This window comes from Pseudophryne corroboree, chromosome 5 (assembly GCF_028390025.1).
Source record: "Pseudophryne corroboree isolate aPseCor3 chromosome 5, aPseCor3.hap2, whole genome shotgun sequence".
Classification (NCBI taxonomy): Eukaryota; Metazoa; Chordata; class Amphibia; order Anura; family Myobatrachidae; genus Pseudophryne; species Pseudophryne corroboree.
Window position 1 is genome coordinate 282,043,538 of NC_086448.1, and position 23,275 is coordinate 282,066,812.

A 23,275-nucleotide genomic window follows, 5' to 3' on the forward strand; every position below is an offset into this window, starting at 1 on the left:
TCTCCCTGTTGTAGTGAACGGGCTCCGGGTTGAATCGATGCTGCCACTGACCCGGTATTCAACCTGGGAATAACACTGCTTTATATCCCACCTGCAGTGCACATGGTTTTGCCCAACTGCTAACAAATTTGCTGCTGCGATCAACTCTGAATTACCCCTTGGGTATATTAAATTTAACCCAATGGTGTATATTTGATTTAAACTAACAGTGCGATGCATGGGCACTGTTTATAGCACCACATAATTGAAAGACAACTATTTGATAATATTTTCTTGTAGTGGAACAAACACAGCTTAAACAACTTGAAAATACACATAGAAAAATAAAATCTATAATTTATCTTGTCACATGCAAGAATAGCAGCAGCCTCTCTAGTACTTATACACATTCTGGCTGTCTGGTACTGTTGCTGCATAAGAGGGAAAGCTAGCGATGTCAGTATGCTTTGGCTGGGGGGCCCCCGATAAAGGGATATTATGCACAAATGTAGGTATATGTCCACCAAAGGCACAGCTAAGTGAATGCCCACATACCTCTTGGGAACTACCGCTATAAAATCCCTTTTTTCAGGCTTTCTTTAGCTTTCTTGGACCAGATGGTAACGAGCCTTCTACCACTTTATGATATATGTCTACCTTAATTAAATCTAATTTTAGCACTTAGAATAAAGCTTGACTGAGAGGGGACCAGGACTGTATTTATTAAATGTGTCACAACTGAATGCTTTTATTCCATTGGTTGCATTACAGTACACAACTTTATTTGCTTACCAGTATAAAATGACCCTGCGGTCCTATTGATAGTATAGAACTGCTTGTGGCCAGCTCCGAAGACATGTAAAACTCAAGAAGTTTTGCTCTCCTGTCCTGACCAACTCTCATTTAAGATTGGTGTAACACTTGTGTGACAAAAGGTTAATCAAAACCAACCACCTGGTCTGTCTGTCAAATATAATTAAACCTCCCATTTCCCCATCACACAATTAATAATATCTTCAGCCCTACAACTAATGGTGCCCATACACTTGTGATATAATCGGTGCTAACCTTCCATTTCGACCGGATCTGTAAGAGAAATCGAAGGATTGTATGCACATTTTAGGTACCTTGCGACGTGATGCGTGGGGACGCCGGTCGAACCTCACGTCTCAAGATAGTATGAGCTGCACTTAATATTTATCGAATCGCAGTGCGATCACATGTGTTTTTTAAAAACATGCTATATATCACACTGCAACAGTGACGTACCCATCACGTACCCATCACCTGAACTGCCAGTGCGATGCCCCGCAATGTCACGTCGCAGGACATTGCACAAGTGTATGGGCACCATAAGGCTTGATTCAAGAGATCGCCCTCAAAATGATTGCCCACAAGGTTCATACGTTTTCTCTCCCCCAATCTTCACTCAGTATGTCCATAAATTACTTTAATCAGCTCTTTTCTTATCCTAACAAAATCTGTCTTAAAATGAAGCGTCATAAAATACCAAGCTAGAAAGTGAGACAAGAGCTGTAAGAGCATGGTCTCATGATGTTACTAGTTTATAATTTAATATGGATAAAATATCACAATACTTCAGTACAAAAAAGAAATAAATCAAGAACAAATACATGACAAATAAATAATGCAAATTAGCCATGCTTCGCTCTCTTAGAAAACAGAGGGTTTAGTATCTGAAATCTTAAAAGGGCACGACTCTCTGCCGGTTTATCTTACACACATCTTTTTACATAGAAACATAGAAACAGAGAATTTGACGGCAGATAAGAACCACTTGGCACATCTAGTCTGCCCCTTTTTTTTTATCCTTTAGGCCAGTGGTTCTCAAACTCGGTCCTCGGGACCCCACACAGTGCATGTTTTGCAGGTAACCCAGCAGGTGCACAGGTGTATTAATTACTCACTGACACATTTTAAAAGGTCCACAGGTGGAGCTAATAATGTCACTTGCGATTCTGTGAGGAGACCTGCAAAACATGCACCATGTGGGGTCCTGAGGACCGAGTTTGAGAACCTGTGCTTTAGGCAATCTCAACCCTTTTTGAACCTTAATTCTTTGTAAGGATATTCATATGGCTATCCCAAGCATGTTTAAATTGCTCTACAGTCTTAAGGGCCCTACAGACACGGCGATACGCCGTCGAGCTGCCCGACCGCAGATACGGCAGACGGGCGACCCGGCGGTGGGGGTGGCAGTGACGGGGGCAAACGGCTCCATACAAGTGCAGGCAAATATGGACGAGATCGTCCATATTGGCCTGCATGCACAGCCGACGGGGGACCAGCGATGAACGAGCGCGGGGCCGCGCATCGTTCATCGCTGGTGACTCCACACTCAAAGATATGATTGTTATCTCGTTCAATAATGAACGAGAGCGTTCATATCTTTGAGGATTGTGTATAGGGCCTATTAGCCTCTACTTTTTATATTACTGTGTTGTCTATTTGTCTATTAAGACCAAACATAGACATGAAATGATATACAATATTATATTTTAGCAAATCGTATCTTTTTAATACTTCCTTCTGCAGTAATGGGGGATTCTTGAGGTGTGTGTGTGTTGGGCTTGGGATGGGGTGGGGTGGCGGGTGGTGGGCAGCAGCCTTTCACAGAAGTCAGGGTGCTGTGACAGGCTCCACGACAGCACCATAAAGGTTCACAGGTCTGGGTTTTAATATGACTTATAAGATTTTTATACTCCTGGGCAAAGCGTGGCATATATGTACAGCTAAGCTGAATTTTGTCATTATATATCTTTCTGATCGATGCTGGGAATCCAAATGGACTATACATAAATCTGCCTGCCTCACACTTAGGGTCATTTTACTAAAGCTTCTAAAAATGAGGTGATGCTGCCCACAGCAACGAATCAGATTCTAGCATTTTCTAGGATGCAATAGAGAAATGATAGATATAATCTGATTGGTTGCTATTGGCAACATCACCTCTTTTCATTTTTAGAAGCTTGAGTAAATTTACCCCTTAGATACCACTTATGTAGAACACAGATTCTGACAATGTGGACTTTCCAAATACAGATTTATTTGCTGTTTACTCTGGTGGGTTACACAAATGGAAATGTTCATACAAATTAACATCACTCAAGGTTTAATGCACATTGGCCCTCATTCCGAGTTGATCGCTCGCTAGCAGTTTTTAGCAGCCATGCAAACGCTATGCCGCCTCCCACTGGGGTTGTATTTTAGCTTAGCAGAAGTGCAAACGAAAGGATTGCAGAGCGGCTACAAAATAATTTTGTGCAGTTTCAGGATAGCTTCAGACCTACTCAGCGCTTGCGATCACTTCAGACTGTTCAGTTCCTGTTTTGACGTCACAAACACGCCCTGCATTCGCCCAGGCACGCCTGCATTTTTCCTGCACGCCTGCGTTTTTCCAAACACTCCCTGAAAACGGCCAGTTGCCACCCGGAAACGCCCTCTTCCTGTCAATCACTCTGCGGCCAGCAGTGCGACTGAAAAGCTTCGCTACACCTTGTGTAAAACTACATCGTTTGTTGTAGTAGTATGACGCGCATGCGCATTGTGCTGCATACGCATGCGCAGAAGTGCTGATTTTTTTGCCTGATCACTGCGCAGTGAACGAAAGCAGCTTGCGAATAACTTCGGAATGACCCTCATTATCCAGTATCTTGTGAAAACATATTCATGACAGATCCATGCTAACCAATAAATACACAGTCATATCCTCAAAAATACTTATGACATCACAGAAACGCACTTACAGAGCAGGTATTTTCCCAGTTCATAGATGACCTTTATAGTGTGTTCTTTTTTTTCTTGTGTAGATTAACATCATTAGGGTTTCGTTCCACAGTATAATTGACATTAGCATTTTGAATTTAATATGCTGCTTTTTTTTGCCTCCAGCAAAATTCCATTATGTTACACTATAAGACATGCCTACATGATCCATTACACCAGGGATGCATCTGTATTGTAATCTGCTCCTTGTGATGTCCAACAGAAATCTATTCATGCCACATTTTGATTGTGACAGGTTGCAATGAATTGGGAATTGATGGTTCACTTGGAAATTTAAAGGGCTTTTAGATGAGTCAATTACTTTGGAAAGAACGCTAAATAACTTTTTACATTTATTTGTCATGTGTATGCCAATATGGTACACGATTTGTTAGTCACATGCAAGGGCAACTTGTTTAATTCCAGCAAAGTATTGCACACAGGACTTCACAGTCCCCATAAGGTTTGCACAAGAAAAAAAAAAACTTAATTGTTAATATTTTAATATATATATTTTTAATAAATAGAAAAAGACTCAGCCCCCCCGCCGCCGCCGCCACCACCACCACCACCACCACCACCACCACCACCAACATTCAATCACTGATACTTTCTGCACACTTGTGTATACATAGTCCTGTGAATTGAAAAGGGTTTCAACACAATTATTTGTTTTCATTTTAATTGGATGTGCATGAAAGCAGATTTTTTCCTTCATTTATTTGCTAATCCTAAAACGCAGTACCGCCTCAGTATATTCAGCTACCTCTTTGAGGTTTGATCAGTCATGCCATCAACACAACAGGCCATCAACACAACAGAGGTCACTCAATAAGCTAATTCTGGTAGCTACAGTATGTCTGTACATGGGTATGGGACTCAGGGTCGACAATGTCTAGGTCGATACATGAAATAGGTTGACATGGCCATTGGGTTGACATGAACAAGGTCGACATGGAAAAAGGTTGACATGAGTTTTTTATGTTTTTTTGGTATTGTTTTCTTTGTAAAGTGACGGGGAACCCCAATTAGTGCACTGTGTCCCCTTGCATGGTGAGCGAAGGCAGGGTGCCTCGCTTCGCTACCGCTGCGCTCGGCACAGGTTACCGTTCCCAATTGTAGTCCACGTGGATCGTAAAGTATGAAACAGTTAAAAAAATGAAACATTTAAAAAAAAAACCCTAATATCGACCTTGTTCATGTCGACCTAATGGCCATGTCGACATGTTTCCTGTGTTGACATACTCAATGTTGACTAATAGGTGTCGACCTAATGTGTGTCGACCTAGAGCCCGGATACCCTGTACATATGTCACTGTGCTTCTGCATATTAAGTAAGTCTATGCAGTCAGCGCGAAGGCAGACACGTGTGGGCATCTCAAAGGAAGAAGTTTTATCAAATAAAATATATGGAGATATCCTTTAGCTAGAGGGAGGCGGTTGATAGATAGACAGTTATAGGATAGACAGTCATTAGGTTGACACCATATGGTCAACAGTCAAAAGGCAGACAGGGTCAACAGGTCAACAGTCAAAAGGTCGACAGAATCAAATGGTCGACACGTTCAAAGTCTTTTAGGGGTTTTTCATTTACTATTATTATTATTATTATTATCCTTTATATGGCGCCACAAGGGATTTGCAGCGCCCATTACACAGTACATAATCAAATGAGTAAACAAGAAAACCGCACTTACAGTACAAAACAATATAGGACAGGTATAGAAAACCTGGGGTTAGGTGCCATCAAAGGGAGTATGGAGTATAAGATAGTGTACTATACTATACTATACTGTAGTGATAGTGACCCTGTCGGCAATATAGTGTCAACCTAAAGACTGTCTTTTAACTGTCTAACTTGTATACCACACCCTTAACTAGCATGCAGGGTCGGACTGGGGCATGTAGGGCCCACCGGGGGAATGCAGTGGTAGGGGCCCATGTTTAGGGGTGTGGCCAGTCCGCAGAGGGGGTGTGGCCTGCCACCTCATTGGTTTGACTAATCATTAGAGAGTGCAACGTCTGGGGCCCTTCATAAATATATACAGTAAATTCAGCTGCTGCATGCATGATAATGTACCAGATTAATAACAGATTAATAACATCAATGCACTGTAGAAAATACACAATAGTCCAGTATAAGGTAACATACGTATAATGTATAATTCAAGTGCACAGTGTAGAACCTGATCTTTAGAGCAGGAGGTGGGCCCCCAGGCAGTGGGTCCCACCAGTGGTTTCCCCTGTACCCCTGTGGGACAGTCCTAGCTAGCTTGAATGCCTGGATTTTTATCAGTATAAGGGGGAGATGCATTAAACCTTGGAGAGCGATAAAGAGGAGAGATTTAAAGTACCAGTCAATAAGCTTCTAACTGTGATTTTTCAGGCCATGTTTGCATAATGGCAGTTACTGTAGGAGCTTATTTGTTGGTACTTTATCTCTCTCTCTCTATGGGGGAATTCAATTAGCCACAGGATTTACCCCGTGGCTAATTGACAGCTAAAATCCCTGCGGAGAAGGGAAAGGCTATTAAATTAAGTAGTGAGAGCATAAAAAGTGAGATTCAGGCGCGCAAACCCACGTAAACTGCAGAATCAATGTTTTTTTTTTCTGCACACAAACCCAATTTTGCCATTTTCATGCAGACTTAACTTCGCAGCTTTCAGTCTGACTTTTGGGATTCAAGAGAAGGCAATCCCCGCTAATTGGATTGCCGCGGTGTGGCAATTAGCCGCAGGGTTTATTGAATACCCTTCTAAGCTTTGAAACATCTCCCCCCTAATAAAAGATGACAGACATGTTTCTATATTAAGTATTAGGCAATGACTAATGTTGTGTAACTTAAGTATAAAGGATTATATACAGAAATGAGTTGTTCAGTGAAGTTTTTGAACATAAGGTAAATATATATAAATCTGTCAATTATATTTAGTTTAGTCAGTCAGTCAATCAATCAATCAATCAATCAATCAATCAATCAATCAATGTATTGTCCACTCTTGCCATAGACCCCTGGATGGTTTCGCTGGTTACTGGAATGTCCAATCCTATCTGCGCACACAGTGAGGTATCTGTACCCCTACATAAAAGTAATTTCTTTAGACAACCATACATAGCTGTTTTTAAGTCATGCAGGTTAATTTAGAGCTGTAAAACACTTCTGCTGGACTGAATCTATAAAAAGATTAATGGATACAAACACTGTCAGTGAGCTAATCTGTACTTACTAAACAGATGGCAACAGAGGGCCTGTGACCTTCTCTTCATGGTATCATCTGCTCCTTCGTGTCCGCTAGTTTACTCATCATACTGTCTAGAAGACAAGAACAAGGACCATTAAGCCACATTTGCTTGGAAAAAATCTCATGAAAGTCACCTTTACTTTATCAAATTGTTCACTGCATTATCATTTAACAAAATGTTACATAAAATAATAATGAAAAAAAAGCATCATATACTACCGAGACTTCAATATGAGCACAAGTAATGTCTGCCTACTGAATATTTTGTGGTTTTGAAGGATAACTTGGTTGTTACTGAGGGGATATGGTTCATAGATGTTATATAAAGCTTTTAAGCATTGTCCCAATCCTGAAGAGGACTGACCATTGCCATAAATCTTAGTAAAAAGCTAAAACAATGTAATAAGAGACACCAACCCTTATAACACGCAGCAGGTAAAGTAAGATACACTATACAAGTGTTACAAGCTGTAACAAAAAAATTTGACAACTCAATGCACGCTTATTTTTTTACTGTGCCCCATGGCAGAAAACATCAGTTCACATGTGTAGATTGGGCTGAAAATATACAACTTTGCAGCACACTGATGACAACATCATTGTCTAAACGGGAGGCAATCAAGTTGCCGGCTGCCGGGATCCCGGCGGAAAGGATACTGATGCGGGAATCCTGACACCCGGTGAAATACCGGTGGTTGGAATCCCGACTGCTGCCTGGAATCCCCACTTGGGTGGTGGTCCACCATCCGAGGCAGACTATAACCCTGTGGTGATCAAAGGTCGCCACCGGGCCCGAAGCATGGAGAGTGCATCGAGCCTGTGAGGGGACATGCTGCACTCACCGCCAGTATTCTGGCTGTCTGGATGCCGGCATTAGACTCATGACCACCGGGATCCCGACAGCCAGGATATCATACTTAATCCATCGAAAAATCTTTAGCTTTACACACATAACTGGTTAATATTTTCTACTACACTAGAGTCTCGATGCCCATGTATCATTATCCCCCCTACCCATGTACATAAGACCCCACTGTAGCATTACCCCTCCCCCCATGTCATTATCTACCGATTGAAGCATTACCCCGACCAACTAGGGGCAAAAGATCCCCATTGTGGCATTACTCCCACTTCCCAGTATGCAATTGAAGCATTACCCCTAGTGACAATAGATCCCATAGTGGTATTTTATCCCCCCCCCACACACACACATGTAATGCACCCCCCTAGTGGCAAAAGATCCCTCCAATAGACTATATACCCCTCCTAGTGGCTTTAGATTTCTTCTCCATTGGAATGTTTCCCTCCCCTCATAGAGTGGGCAGTGGGGTAACTGTTCATACAGAAGAAAGGAACTAGGGTCTGCAGGTGAGGGCACAATCGGTTGCATGAGATACTAAGGCTGCCTGTTACCCACTGCTGAATTAGAGGTACATAGAGTCTTCTGTACTTCAGTGACATTGACTTTATGCAAAATGACTTATTATACAACTAATTATATGCTAGAGATGAGTGGTCTGGATTCCAAGAACCGAGCTGCAAGTTCAAAAACCGTAAAATAAAAAATACATAGTTTTAATACTATTGTTTGTACTGTTTGGTGCATGATTTACCGCAGTCTGCTTTTTTACACATGCATTTATAAGCCATGTGCCTCCAAACAGTTTAAACTGAGCTGCAAGTTCAAAAACAGAAAAATTTAAAATATAAAGTTAAATTATAATGTTTGCACTGTTTGGTGTGACTTACCCTAGTATGGATTGAACCGAGATACAAGTTCAAAAACAGAATATAAAAAATATAGTTCTATTATTTGTACTGTGTAGATTTACCCTAGTGCATTTTCATTCACATGCATCTATAAGCCCCGTGACTCCACACAGTTTAAACTGAGCTGCAAGTTCAAAAACAGAAGAAAAAAATTGTTCTATTGTTTGTACTGTTTGGTGCGCTTTACCCTAGTATACTTTGCTCTCATGCATCTATAAGCCCTGTGTCTCAATGCAGTTTGAACCTAGCTGCAAGTTTAAAAACAGAAGAAGAAATATATTGTTCTATTGTTTGTTCTGTTTGGTGCGCTTTACCCCAATGGAACACTGTGACAATGGGCCTAATTTATATATGATCGCTGGGCTGCATTTTGTGCTGCCCTGCGATCAGATAGTCGCCGCCTACAGGGGGAATGTAAAATCGCTGTGCAAGTGTGCGTTCCTATGTGTAGCAGAGCTGCACAAAATCAGTTTGTGCAGTCTATGCACAGTCCAGGATTTACTCTTCCAGTGCGATGAGAACAGGCTGATCGGGGCCGGAGCTGATGCCAGACACCCTCCCTGAAAACGCATGAGCCCACCTGCGTTTTTCCGCACACTCAGTTGCCACCCACAAATGGCCTATTCCTGTCAATCACTTTTTGAACACCTGTGCGAATGGATTCTTCGCACCATCCCTTCGCTGACCGCGATGCCTGTTGTAGTCGTCCGACGCGCAGGCACATTGCGACTCATACGTATTCGCAGTTTGGATCTGATCGCCCACTGTGCGAGAACGCACTGCAGCGATCTGATCTGAACTAGGCCCAATGTTTTGCAGATGTGCTATAAATTGTCTTGTGTTTGTGCCATTGCTCTGTCACTTAATAACCAGCCAGCTCACTGCAGCCTTTGGCCAATATTGATGAAAACAATATTGGCCCTCATTCCGAGTTGTTCGCTCGCAAGCGGATTTTAGCAGATTTGCTCATGCTAAGCCGCCGCCTACTGGGAGTGAATCTTAGCATCTTAAAATTGCGAACGATGTATTCGCAATATTGCGATTACACACCTCGTAGCAGTTTCTGAGTAGCTTCAGACTTACTCGGCATCTGCGATCATTTCACTGCTTGTCGTTCCTGGTTTGACGTCACAAACACACCCAGCGTTCGCCCAGACACTCCTCCGTTTCTCCGGCCACTCCTGCGTTTTTTCCGGAAACGGTAGCGTTTTTTCCCACACGCCCATAAAACGGCCTGTTTCCGCCCAGTAACACCCATTTCCTGTCAATCACATTACGATCGCCAGAACGATAAAAAAGCCGTGAGTAAAATTACTAAGTGCATAGCAAATTTACTTGGCGCAGTCGCAGTGCGAACATTGCGCATGCGCATTAAGCGGAAAATCGCTGCGATGCGAAGATTTTTACCGAGCGAACAACTCGGAATGAGGGCCATTGTGAGCTGTGGGATGGTAAAAATCGACTGCAAATGACTAGAAATTAATGTTATTGAGATTAATAATACTCTAGGAACAGAAAAGGCTCAAATTATGTGATTTTAGCTTTTTTTTTTTTTCAATTTAAAAAAAAATGCAAATTGAAATCCAAATCATAATGCAGCCATAGAGGTTTGGCAAATCCTCTGACGCCAAATCAGAGCCAAATCCAAATCAAGCAAAATTGGTCCGGCGCACATTTCTATTATATACATGAAGGCTTTTATCTTGATATTTTCATAAATCCTTGAAATTCACTTAAACCTCCTAGTGATAATTTGTGGACCCCTTATTCAAAAGTAAAACCTTCATTACCTTTAATACCAAGAAATAATGACACGGAGACTTGAATTTGGCAGAAAATTGTTAGCTATTTATTGTACCCTAACCATTAGTAAACCTGTAAATTGGAAAATTTATTTAACATGCCGATTCAGCCGGCATATGGTGGCAGAAAAAAGAACGGCTCTATTAAACTGAAGCTAACATTAAAACGTTAAAATTCAAAACTATCCTAATTTAAATACAAACTATAAAATCGGTAATAGGTGCCCAACTCAACCCCCACGGTGACTACCCACCCTGATGGGTGATGTCGCTGCCCCCGGACGGGTGGTCGAGCGGCCTTAAAAGTCAATGGAGGTGAGTGCACCTAAACCACACCAAACTGTAAATCACTACAGCTAACCAGACAAACTACAACCTGCCGTTCTTTTCCGCCAACAAATAGCCAACGATAACACCAGACTAACAATTCCGTGCCAGAACCTCTACCAAATAGGGTGGGAGGGCGGGAAGGCAATTCAGCAGCAAGAGAGACCGAGCTGGCCTAGCATTCCCTATATATATTAACCCTCCCCCTTTTCCCATGGGCTGTACTTTCCTCACAGCTAGGTCCACCCCTCCCAGGATGTTTAACTCTCTCCATTCCCATGCAGTCATTTCGCTCTCCATAGTTGTTTAAAACATTCAAATGAGCTGAGAGTCATGTTTCCCCCAAAAACAATTTCCTTTAATTAACAATACTGGCACATTTTACTCTCCAAATTTACTGTTGGCTGGTTTCAAATGCAGTTGCTATTTGGAACAATACATGTTGCATGATGGGTAATTTGGGATGATCACTAGGTATGTCTATATTAACATGTGGTGCTATGCAAGGTATCACTTATCTTTAGGGTTCGGACACGGCTACCATACTAAACATGCGCAGCCAACAGCCTGCGCATGCGTCAGTGGGAGTCGAAGGAAATTGATCTGGAGGATCCTTCTCTGATAAGAAATGCAATGAGGCAGCCCATAAGCTACTATGAGCTAACACCATCTGAAGTTGAATGTTTTGCATCCCAGAGCTTGTTAAATCTGACCATTTATAAGTTGCTGTTTGCTGTGACCGCTCCCCTTTTCCAACACCTGATATGTATCTCCACAGTGATTGAGGTGCTACCACTGTTTGTTTACATGTGTGAGAAGGCATTGAATGGGAGCAACATTTGGAAGGCATGCTGGTCCTTGTAGTGCTAATGGGAGATCTTAGCATGCTTTGTACTCACCTTGATTTTTGCACATTTGTAAAAAGGTATGCGGGCCTTGAAACATTGACGGGCATGAAGAATCACTAAAACGTCATACTTTTTCTTAACCATTGGCATGCCGCCTCTTTTCTTATTTCGTAAGAACCAAGCAGATATATATATATATATATATATATATATATATATATACATACTATATATATATATATATATATATATATATATATATATACTATATATATATATATATATATATATACAAATACATATAAAAAATATGCATAAAAAAATATATATAATATATCATAGATAATATACATAAAGAGGGAACAGTACATAGCAGAATCTGATAACAGCACATAGGTAAAACGAATGGATAAAAATTATGTTAAAAACCATTTAATTTCAAAATCAGTATTCAAACCCTTTGGTTGAAGAGATCCCAATTTAAAATCCATTTAATTTCTGCCTTAGTTAAACGGCTTCTATATCTCTAGTTTTCCAAGTGGGTTTTATTTGTTCTATCCCAAAGAAACTCTCTGAATAGCATTCTTTCCTATCATGTTTATTTTTAAAATGAGACGAAAATGAATCGGTATCCAATCCTTTGCGTATATTATAAATATGTTCAGCAAGACGAGTCTTAAGACAACTACTCGTCTTGCCGACATAAGCAGAACCACAGATACACTCAGTTACATAAATTATATTTTTAGAATGGCACGTGATAAAATCATTAACTTTATAAGTCTCTCCACTGATAGTGAATGTAACTACTTTACTTAAAGGGTTTTTTACTGTTCTACAGATTAAGCACTGTCCACACCGGTGGAACCCTTTAGTTCTATCACTTATTCTGGTTCCATCTTCCAAAGTGCTTCTTACGAGTTTGTCTTTTAAGGATGCAGCTTTTCGATATATAAAAGTCGGGTCTTCCGGTATTTTTTTTCCTAAAACAGGATCTTTTTTTCTCATACGTCCTAGAGGATGCTGGGGACTGCAAAAGGACCATGGGGTATAGATGGATCCGCAGGAGCCTGGGCACACTATAAAGACTTAAACTGGGTGTGAACTGGCTCCTCCCTCTATGCCCCTCCTCCAGACCTCAGTTAGACTTTGTGCCCAGGAGTGATGGGTCACACACTAGGGGAGCTCTCCTGAGTTTCTCTGAAAGACTTTATGTTAGGTTTTTTTTTTTCAGGGAGACCTGCTGGCTACAGGCTCCCTGCAGCGTGGGAGTGAGAGGAGAGGAGAGAAGCAGTACCTACTTCTTCTTAATTCAAAGGCTCTGCTTCTCGGCTACTGGACACCATTAGCTCCAGAGGGTTCGATCACTTGGTGCGCCTAGCTGCTTGTTCCCGGAGCCGCGCCGTTAATCCCCTCACAAAAGCCTGAAGAAAGAAGCCGGGTGAGTATTGGTAGAAAAGAAGACTTCAGTGACGGCAGAAGACTTCAGTAACGGAGGTAACAGCAGCGGTAGTGCTGCGCTCCATGCTCCCACACACCAATGTCTCTGGCAGGGTGCAGGGCGCTGGGGGGGGAGCGCCCTGGGGGCATGTTGCTGAGGGGCTAATATGCTGGCGGGGGGACATATTTCGATGCCTGGGCACGGAGTATGTTCTCCTCGCCAGTGTGCCGCCGGGGGGAGCGACAGCGGTAGCGCTGCGCTCCCTGCTCCCACACATACCATCGGCCTGCAGGGCGCTGGGGGGACATACTCCGCTGCCCGCCCCGCCAGTGTGCCGCGAACGGGAGGGAACAGCAGCGGTAGCGCTGCGCTCCCGGCTCCCGCACTCCACCGGCCTGCAGGGTGCAGGGCGCTGGGGGGAGCGCCCTGGGCAGCATATAGCATGTATGTATGTAGGTAGATCACTGGCGGGTGGACATACTTCGGTGCCCGCCCCGCCAGTGCGCCGTGAACGGGAGGGAGCAGCAGTGGTAGCACTGCGCTCTCAGCTCCTGTACACAGTCGGCCTGCAGGGTGCAGGGCGCTGGGGGGAGCGCAGTGGGAGGCATTTATTAAAGGATCCCGGGCGGGGGAACATACCCGGACACCGGGTGTCTTCGCCCCGCCAGGGTACCGCAGCGTGCGTGCTGCGATCCATGGCTCCCACACACCAACGGCTTCCGTGGGTGCGGGGCACAGGGGGGGGCGCCCTGGGCTGCGTTTGGACTTTAATGGATTTATACAGGGGGTTACTCCCTGTATATAGGGTCCCCAGCTAGATTTAGGTTTATATATTTATATAATTTGAGCGGGCTTAAGCGCGCCGGGAAGGGGCGGAGCTTAGCCCTCACAGGGGACACAGCGCCATTTTCCTCAGATCCCCGCCAGGACTTGCTGGATAGAGAGTTGGAGGGGGGGGGGGGGGGGGCACAGTGTTTTAAAGCTGTATGGGTGTCATACAGCCTTAGGTTTGATAATGGACACATAATCACTCTTATATTACATATATTCACTGTTTCCCTGTTTGTACCCACTATTGGTTAGTTGACATATGTCGGCAGGTGTGAGGGCTTTGTCACAAGCTGCTGTGGGGATGACTGTCGGCTTCGCCGGCGCATGGCAGTACTTGATTCGGGAAATTAAGTATTAGCAAATTGCTGTTTGTGTGATTAAAACAGTAAACACGATAGGGGAGATACAGTTGTTTGGAGATGCCCTGTCGGCATCAACGGTATTTCCTGGGTAAAACAATTTTCAGGCTGTTATTGCCTTGTACCTGTATATATATATATATATATATATAGTAGAGATGTGCACCGGAAATTTTTCGGGTTTTGTGTTTTGGTTTTGGGTTCGGTTCCGCGGCCGTGTTTTGGGTTCGAACGCGTTTTAGCAAAACCTCACCGAATTTTTTTTGTCGGATTCGGGTGTGTTTTGGATTCGGGTGTTTTTTTCAAAAAACCCTAAAAAACAGCTTAAATCATAGAATTTGGGGGTCATTTTGATCCCAAAGTATTATTAACCTCAATAACCATAATTTCCACTCATTTTCAGTCTATTCTGAACACCTCACACCTCACAATATTATTTTTAGTCCTAAAATTTGCACCGAGGTCGCTGGATGACTAAGCTCAGCGACCCAAGTGGCCGACACAAACACCTGGCCCATCTAGGAGTGGCACTGCAGTGTCACGCAGGATGGCCCTTCCAAAAAACACTCCCCAAACAGCACATGACGCAAAGAAAAAAAGAGGCGCAATGAGGTAGCTGTGTGACTAAGCTCAGCGACCCAAGTGGCCGACACAAACACCTGGCCCATCTAGGAGTGGCACTGCAGTGTCAGGCAGGATGGCCCTTCCAAAAAACACTCCCCAAACAGCACATGACGCAAAGAAAAAAAGAGGCGCAATGAGGTAGCTGTGTGAGTAAGCTCAGCGACCCTAGTGGCCGACACAAACACCTGGCCCATCTAGGAGTGGCACTGCAGTGTCACGCAGGATGGCCCTTCCAAAAAACACTCCCCAAACAGCACATGACGCAAAGAAGAAAAAAAGAGGCGCAATGAGGTAGCTGTGTGAGTAAGATAAGCGACCCTAGTGGCCGACACAAACACCGGGCCCATCTAGGAGTGGCACTGCAGTGTCACGCAGGATGGCCCTTCCAAAAAACACTCCCCAAACAGCACATGACGCAAAGAAGAAAAAAAGAGGCGCAATGACGTAGCTGTGTGAGTAAGATAAGCGACCCTAGTGGCCGACACAAACACCTGGCCCATCTAGGAGTGGCACTGCAGTGTCACGCAGGATGGCCCTTCCAAAAAACACTCCCCAAACAGCACATGACGCAAAGAAAAATGAAAGAAAAAAGAGGTGCAAGATGGAATTGTCCTTGGGCCCTCCCACCCACCCTTATGTTGTATAAACAGGACATGCACACTTTAACCAACCCATCATTTCAGTGACAGGGTCTGCCACACGACTGTGACTGAAATGACGGGTTGGTTTGGACCCCCACCGAAAAAGAAGCAATTAATCTCTCCTTGCACAAACTGGCTCTACAGAGGCAAGATGTCCACCTCATCATCATCCTCCGATATATCACCGTGTACGTCCCGCTCCTCACAGATTATCAATTCGTCCCCACTGGAATCCACCATCTCAGCTCCCTGTGTACTTTGTGGAGGCAATTGCTGCTGGTCAATGTCTCCACGGAGGAATTGATTATAATTCATTTTAATGAACATCATCTTCTCCACATTTTCTGGAAGTAACCTCGTACGCCGATTGCTGACAAGGTGAGCGGCGGCACTAAACACTCTTTCGTAGTACACACTTGTGGGAGGGCAACTTAGGTAGAATAAAGCCAGTTTGTGCAAGGGCCTCCAAATTGCCTCTTTTTCCTGCCAGTATAAGTACGGACTGTCTGACGTGCCTACTTGGATGCGGTCACTCATATAATCCTCCACCATTCTTTCAATGGTGACAGAATCATATGCAGTGACAGTAGACGACATGTCCGTAATCGTTGTCAGGTCCTTCAGTCCGGACCAGATGTCAGCATCAGCAGTCGCTCCAGACTGCCCTGCATCACCGCCAGCGGGTGGGCTCGGAATTCTGAGCCTTTTCCTCGCACCCCCAGTTGCGGGAGAATGTGAAGGAGGAGATGTTGACAGGTCGCGTTCCGCTTGACTTGACAATTTTGTCACCAGCAGGTCTTTGAACCCCAGCAGACTTGTGTCTGCCGGAAAGAGAGATCCAAGGTAGGTTTTAAATCTAGGATCGAGCACGGTGGCCAAAATGTAGTGCTCTGATTTCAACAGATTGACCACCCGTGAATCCTTGTTAAGCGAATTAAGGGCTCCATCCACAAGTCCCACATGCCTAGCGGAATCGCTCCCTTTTAGCTCCTCCTTCAATGCCTCCAGCTTCTTCTGCAAAAGCCTGATGAGGGGAATGACCTGACTCAGGCTGGCAGTGTCTGAACTGACTTCACGTGTGGCAAGTTCAAAAGGTTGCAGAACCTTGCACAACGTTGAAATCATTCTCCACTGCGCTTGAGACAGGTACATTCCACCTCCTATATGGTGCTCAATTGTATAGGCTTGAATGGCCTTTTGCTGCTCCTCCAACCTCTGAAGCATATAGAGGGTTGAATTCCACCTCGTTACCACTTCTTGCTTCAGATGATGGCAGGGCAGGTTCAGGCGTTTTTGGTGGTGCTCCAGTCTTCTGTACGTGGTGCCTGTACGCCGAAAGTGTCCCGCAATTCTTCTGGCCACCGACAGCATCTCTTGCATGCCCCTGTCGTTTTTTTAAAAATTCTGCACCACCAAATTCAAGGTATGTGCAAAACATGGGACGTGCTGGAATTTGCCCATATTTAATGCACACACAATATTGCTGGCGTTGTCCGATGCCACAAATCCACAGGAGAGTCCAATTGGGGTAAGCCATTCTGCGATGATCTTCCTCAGTTGCCGTAAGAGGTTTTCAGCTGTGTGCGTATTCTGGAAACCGGTGATACAAAGCGTAGCCTGCCTAGGAACGAGTTGGTGTTTGCGAGATGCTGCTACTGGTGCCGCCGCTGCTGTTCTTGCGGCGGGAGTCCATACATCTACCCAGTGGGCTGTCACAGTCATATAGTCCTGACCCTGCCCTGCTCCACTTGTCCACATGTCCGTGGTTAAGTGGACATTGGGTACAACTGCATTTTTTAGGACACTGGTGAGTCTTTTTCTGACGTCCGTGTACATTCTCGGTATCGCCTGCCTTGAGAAGTGGAACCTAGATGGTATTTGGTAACGGGGGCACACTACCTCAAGAAATTGTCTAGTTCCCTGTGAACTAACGGCGGATACCGGACGCACGTCTAACACCAACATAGTTGTCAAGGCCTCAGTTATCCGCTTTGCAACAGGATGACTGCTGTGATATTTCATCTTCCTCGCAAAGGACTGTTGGACAGTCAATTGCTTGGTGGAAGTAGTAAAAGTGGGCTTACGACTTCCCCTCTGGGATGACCATCGACTCCCAGCAGCAACAACAGCAGCGCCAGCAGCAGTAGGCGTTACACGCAAGGATGCATCGGAGGAATCCCAGGCAGGAGAGAACTCGTCAGAATTGCCAGTGACATGGCCTGCAGGACTATTGGCATTCCTGGGGAAGGAGGAAATTGACACTGAGGGAGTTGGTGGGGTGGTTTGCGTGAGCTTGGTTACAAGAGGAAGGGATTTACTGGTCAGTGGACTGCTTCCGCTGTTGCCCAAAGTTTTTGAACTTGTCACTGACTTATTATGAATGCGCTGCAGGTGACGTATAAGGGAGGATGTTCCGAGGTGGTTAACGTCCTTACCCCTACTTATTACAGCTTGACAAAGGCAACACACGGCTTGACAAATGTTGTCCGCATTTCTGGTGAAATACTTCCTCATCGAAGAGCTGATTTTTTTGGTATTTTCACCAGGCATGTCAACGGCCCTATTCCTCCCACGGACAACAGGTGTCTCCCCGGGTGCCTGACTTAAACAAACCACCTCACCATCAGAATCCTCCTTGTCAATTTCCTCCCCAGCGCCAGCAACACCCATATCCTCCTCATCCTGGTGTACTTCAACACTGACATCTTCAATCTGACTATCAGGAACTGGACTGCGGGTGCTCCTTCCAGCACTTGCAGGGGGCGTGCAAATGGTGGAAGGCGCATGCTCTTCACGTCCAGTGTTGGGAAGGTCAGGCATCGCAACCGACACAATTGGACTCTCCTTGTGGATTTGGGATTTCGAAGAACGCACAGTTCTTTGCGGTGCTTTTGCCAGCTTGAGTCTTATCAGTTTTCTAGCGAGAGGCTGAGTGCTTCCATCCTCATGTGAAGCTGAACCACTAGCCATGAACATAGGCCAGGGCCTCAGCCGTTCCTTGCCACTCCGTGTGGTAAATGGCATATTGGCAAGTTTACGCTTCTCCTCCGACAATTTTATTTTAGATTTTGGAGTCCTTTTTTTACTGATATTTGGTGTTTTGGATTTTACATGCTCTGTACTATGACATTGGGCATCGGCCTTGGCAGACGACGTTGCTGGCATTTCATCGTCTCGGCCATGACTAGTGGCAGCAGCTTCAGCACGAGGTGGAAGTGGATCTTGATCTTTCCCTAATTTTGGAACCTCAACATTTTTGTTCTCCATATTTTAATAGGCACAACTAAAAGACACAGAGGTAGCTACAGCCGTGGACTACCGTACTGTGTCTGCTGCTAATATAGACTGGATGATAATGAGATGAAATCAATATATATTATATCACACTAGTACTGCAGCCGGACAGGTAGATATATTTATTATGTAATGACTGATGACAGACCTGCTGGACACTGTCAGCTCAGCAGCACCGCAGACTGCTACAGTAAGCTACTATAGTAGTATGTATCAAGAAGAAAGAAAAAAAAAAAAACCACGGGTAGGTGGTATACAATTATGGATGGACCAGCGACTGCCGACACAGAGGTAGCTACAGCCGTGGACTACCGTACTGTGTCTGCTGCTAATATAGACTGGATGATAATGAGATGAAATCAATATATATTATATCACACTAGTACTGCAGCCGGACAGGTATATATATTTATTATGTAATGACTGATGACGGACCTGCTGGACACTGTCAGCTCAGCAGCACCGCAGACTGCTACAGTAAGCTACTATAGTAGTATGTATCAAGAAGAAAGAAAAAAAAAACCACGGGTAGGTGGTATACAATTATGGATGGACCAGCGACTGCCGACACAGAGGTAGCTACAGCCATGGACTACCGTACTGTGTCTGCTGCTAATATAGACTGGATGATAATGAGATGAAATCAATATATATATATATATAATATCACACTAGTACTACAGCCGGACAGGTATATAATATATATTTATTATGTACTAATGACTGATGACGGACCTGCTGGACACTGTCAGCTAAGCAGCACCGCAGACTGCTACAGTAAGCTACTATAGTAGTATGTATCAAGAAGAAAGAAAAAAAAAAAACAGGTAGGTGGTATACAATTATGGATGGACCAGCGACTGCCGACACAGAGGTAGCTACAGCCGTGGACTACCGTACTGTGTCTGCTGCTAATATAGACTGGATGATAATGAGATGAAATTAATATATATATATATATATATATATATATATAATATCACTAGTACTGCAGCCGGACAGGTATATATATTTATTATGTAATGACTGATGACGGACCTGCTGGACACTGTCAGCTCAGCAGCACCGCAGACTGCTACAGTAAGCTACTATAGTAGTATGTATCAAGAAGAAAGAAAAAAAAAAAACCACAGGTAGGTGGTATACAATTATGGATGGACCAGCGACTGCCGACACAGAGGTAGCTACAGCCGTGGACTACCGTACTGTGTCTGCTGCTAATATAGACTGGATGATAATGAGATGAAATTAATATATATATATATATATATATATATATAATATCACTAGTACTGCAGCCGGACAGGTATATATATTTATTATGTAATGACTGATGACGGACCTGCTGGACACTGTCAGCTCAGCAGCACCGCAGACTGCTACAGTAAGCTACTATAGTAGTATGTATCAAGAAGAAAGGAAAAAAAAAACCCACGGGTAGGTGGTATACAATTATGGATGGACCAGCGACTGCCGACACAGAGGTAGCTACAGCCGTGGACTACCGTACTGTGTCTGCTGCTAATATAGACTGGATGATAATGAGATGAAATCAATATATATATATATATATATAATATCACACTAGTACTGCAGCCGGACAGGTATATAATATATATTTATTATGTACTAATGACTGATGACGGACCTGCTGGACACTGTCAGCTCAGCAGCACCGCAGACTGCTACAGTAAGCTACTATAGTAGTATGTATCAAGAAGAAAGAAAAAAAAAACCACGGGTAGGTGGTATACAATTATGGATGGACCAGCGACTGCCGACACAGAGGTAGCTACAGCCGTGGACTACCGTACTGTGTCTGCTGCTAATATAGACTGGATGATAATGAGATGAAATTAATATATATATATATATATATATAATATCACTAGTACTGCAGCCGGACAGGTATATATATTTATTATGTAATGACTGATGACGGACCTGCTGGACACTGTCAGCTCAGCAGCACCTCAGACTGCTACAGTAAGCTACTATAGTAGTATGTATCAAGAAGAAAGAAAAAAAAAAACCACGGGTAGGTGGTATACAATTATGGATGGACCAGCGACTGCCGACACAGAGGTAGCTACAGCCGTGGACTACCGTACTGTGTCTGCTGCTAATATAGACTGGATGATAATGAGATGAAATCAATATATATATATATATATATAATATCACACTAGTACTGCAGCCGGACAGGTATATAATATATATTTATTATGTACTAATGACTGATGACGGACCTGCTGGACACTGTCAGCTCAGCAGCACCGCAGACTGCTACAGTAAGCTAATATAGTAGTATGTATAAAGAAGAAAGAAAAAAAAAAACCACGGGTAGGTGGTATACAATTATGGATGGACCAGCGACTACCGACACAGAGGTAGCTACAGCCGTGGACTACCGTACTGTGTCTGCTGCTAATATAGACTGGATGATAATGAGATGAAATCAATATATATATATATAATATATATCACTAGTACTGCAGCCGGACAGGTATATAATATATATTTATTATGTAATGACTGATGACGGACCTACTGGACACTGTCAGCTCAGCAGCACCGCAGACTGCTACAGTAAGCTACTATAGTAGTATGTATAAAGAAGAAGAAAACGGGTAGGTGGTAATGGTATACAATATTATATATATATTATATACAATTATATATATATATTATATATATTAAACTGGTGGTGATTATTAAACTGGTGGTAAGGTCACTGGTCACACTATCAGCAACTTGCAAGTAGTACTCCTAAGCAGACAATCACAATATATATTATACTGGTGGTCAGTGTGGTCACAATGGCAGTGTGGCACTCTGGCAGCAAAAGTGTGCACTGTACGTTATATGTACTCCTGAGTCCTGCTCTCAGACTCTAACTGCTCCCCACTGTCAGTGTCTCCCCCACAAGTCAGATATACATTATACAGTCACACTATCTATCTATCTATCTATCACTTCAGCAAGTAGTAGTACTCCTCCTAAAGTACTCCTCCTAATGCTCCCCAAAATTACTACTGTGTCTCTCTCTACTCTAGTCTCACTCTCTTCTCTATAAACGGAGAGGACGCCAGCCACGTCCTCTCCCTATGAATCTCAATGCACGTGTGAAAATGGCGGCGATGCGCGGCTCCTTATATAGAATCCGAGTCTCGCGATAGAATCCGAGCCTCGCGAGAATCCGACAGCGGGATGATGACGTTCGGGCGCGCTCGGGTTAACCGAGCAAGGCGGGAAGATCCGAGTCGCTCGGCCCCGTGTAAAAAAAACTGAAGTTCGGGCGGGTTCGGTTTCCGAGGAACCGAACCCGCTCATCTCTAATATATATATATATATATATATATATATATATATATATATATATTTTTATTGGTATATGTGGGGGGAGTGTTATCAGAATTGTATTTGTATCCTTCCCTCGGACCCCTCTGGGTTCCGTGATTATTTTTTGCCCGCTTTCTATTCCTTGCTGTCGACATTTACTAAGTTTCTGTCGATCTTAACGTTCCTGGTAGATCCACATCGGGGGCATGTCAGTACATGGTCATACACATTCACAACACATTACCGTCACTAGGGACCTGACAGGTCTGGACAATCCACTTGCGTATAGGTTATATCTATATGTGTATATATGTAGATATAGGGTTTATATATGCATGGTTAGGATATATGTGTTTTATTGTGTATTACATGATGTATATCCATGAATGCTGAAATAATGGTATTCTTATCATGTACTGGTCGCCCTGTTGATTAAGCTCTAGATTGGCCGTGACGAGTTGGTTCGATCCTCTCAAGGAGTCCGAATATTCTTCTCTTCACATCGCGGAGAGAAAATTATGACAGTCAACCCCTGGTCAACGCAGAGCCCGGTCGCAAAGGATCATACACAGGCAGCTAAGTGAAATTTAATTTCTATACTTTGACCTTGTTGCGCTGTATGCACTTGAGGAAGTGTTGTATTCGGGTAGGCATCCGATAGAATTACCCTACCCAGTGTGGGTGGGATTGCCTATGTTTGTTCTACCTTGTAACATTACAGCAGGCTGCCCCGTGACAGCAGGAGGTGTGACCGGAAAAATGCGGAGGATGTCTCCGGGTGATGATGGAGGGAGGTATACAGCTGGTTGGTGGCCTATGGTCAGTCAATCTCGGCGAATTCCTCTGGTAAGTCTAACTTCGTGTGTTAGCCTCTTTCACAACGGTTGGTGACGCATTCTTTTGTGGGATGTGGTCGTTTTAACCGGTTCCATACCGTCCTTTTTCCTGTTCTGTATAGTCAGTGGAAGGTGAAAGGGTAAGAGTTCTG

The 23,275-nt window shown here is 43.8% G+C and overlaps 1 protein-coding gene across 4 annotated transcripts in view; it reads right to left on the reverse strand.

The window, feature by feature from the left end:
* Positions 1–23,275, reverse strand: part of TMEM108 (transmembrane protein 108) — a 610,736-nt gene that overhangs the window by 378,532 nt on the left and 208,929 nt on the right. For all 4 annotated transcript variants that reach the window (XM_063924872.1, XM_063924875.1, XM_063924873.1 and 1 more), the window contains one exon: positions 6,994–7,079. In XM_063924872.1, the coding sequence (XP_063780942.1) occupies positions 6,994–7,033 (40 nt within the window). In that variant the 5' untranslated portion in view covers positions 7,034–7,079. The remainder of the gene's footprint in view (positions 1–6,993; positions 7,080–23,275) is intronic.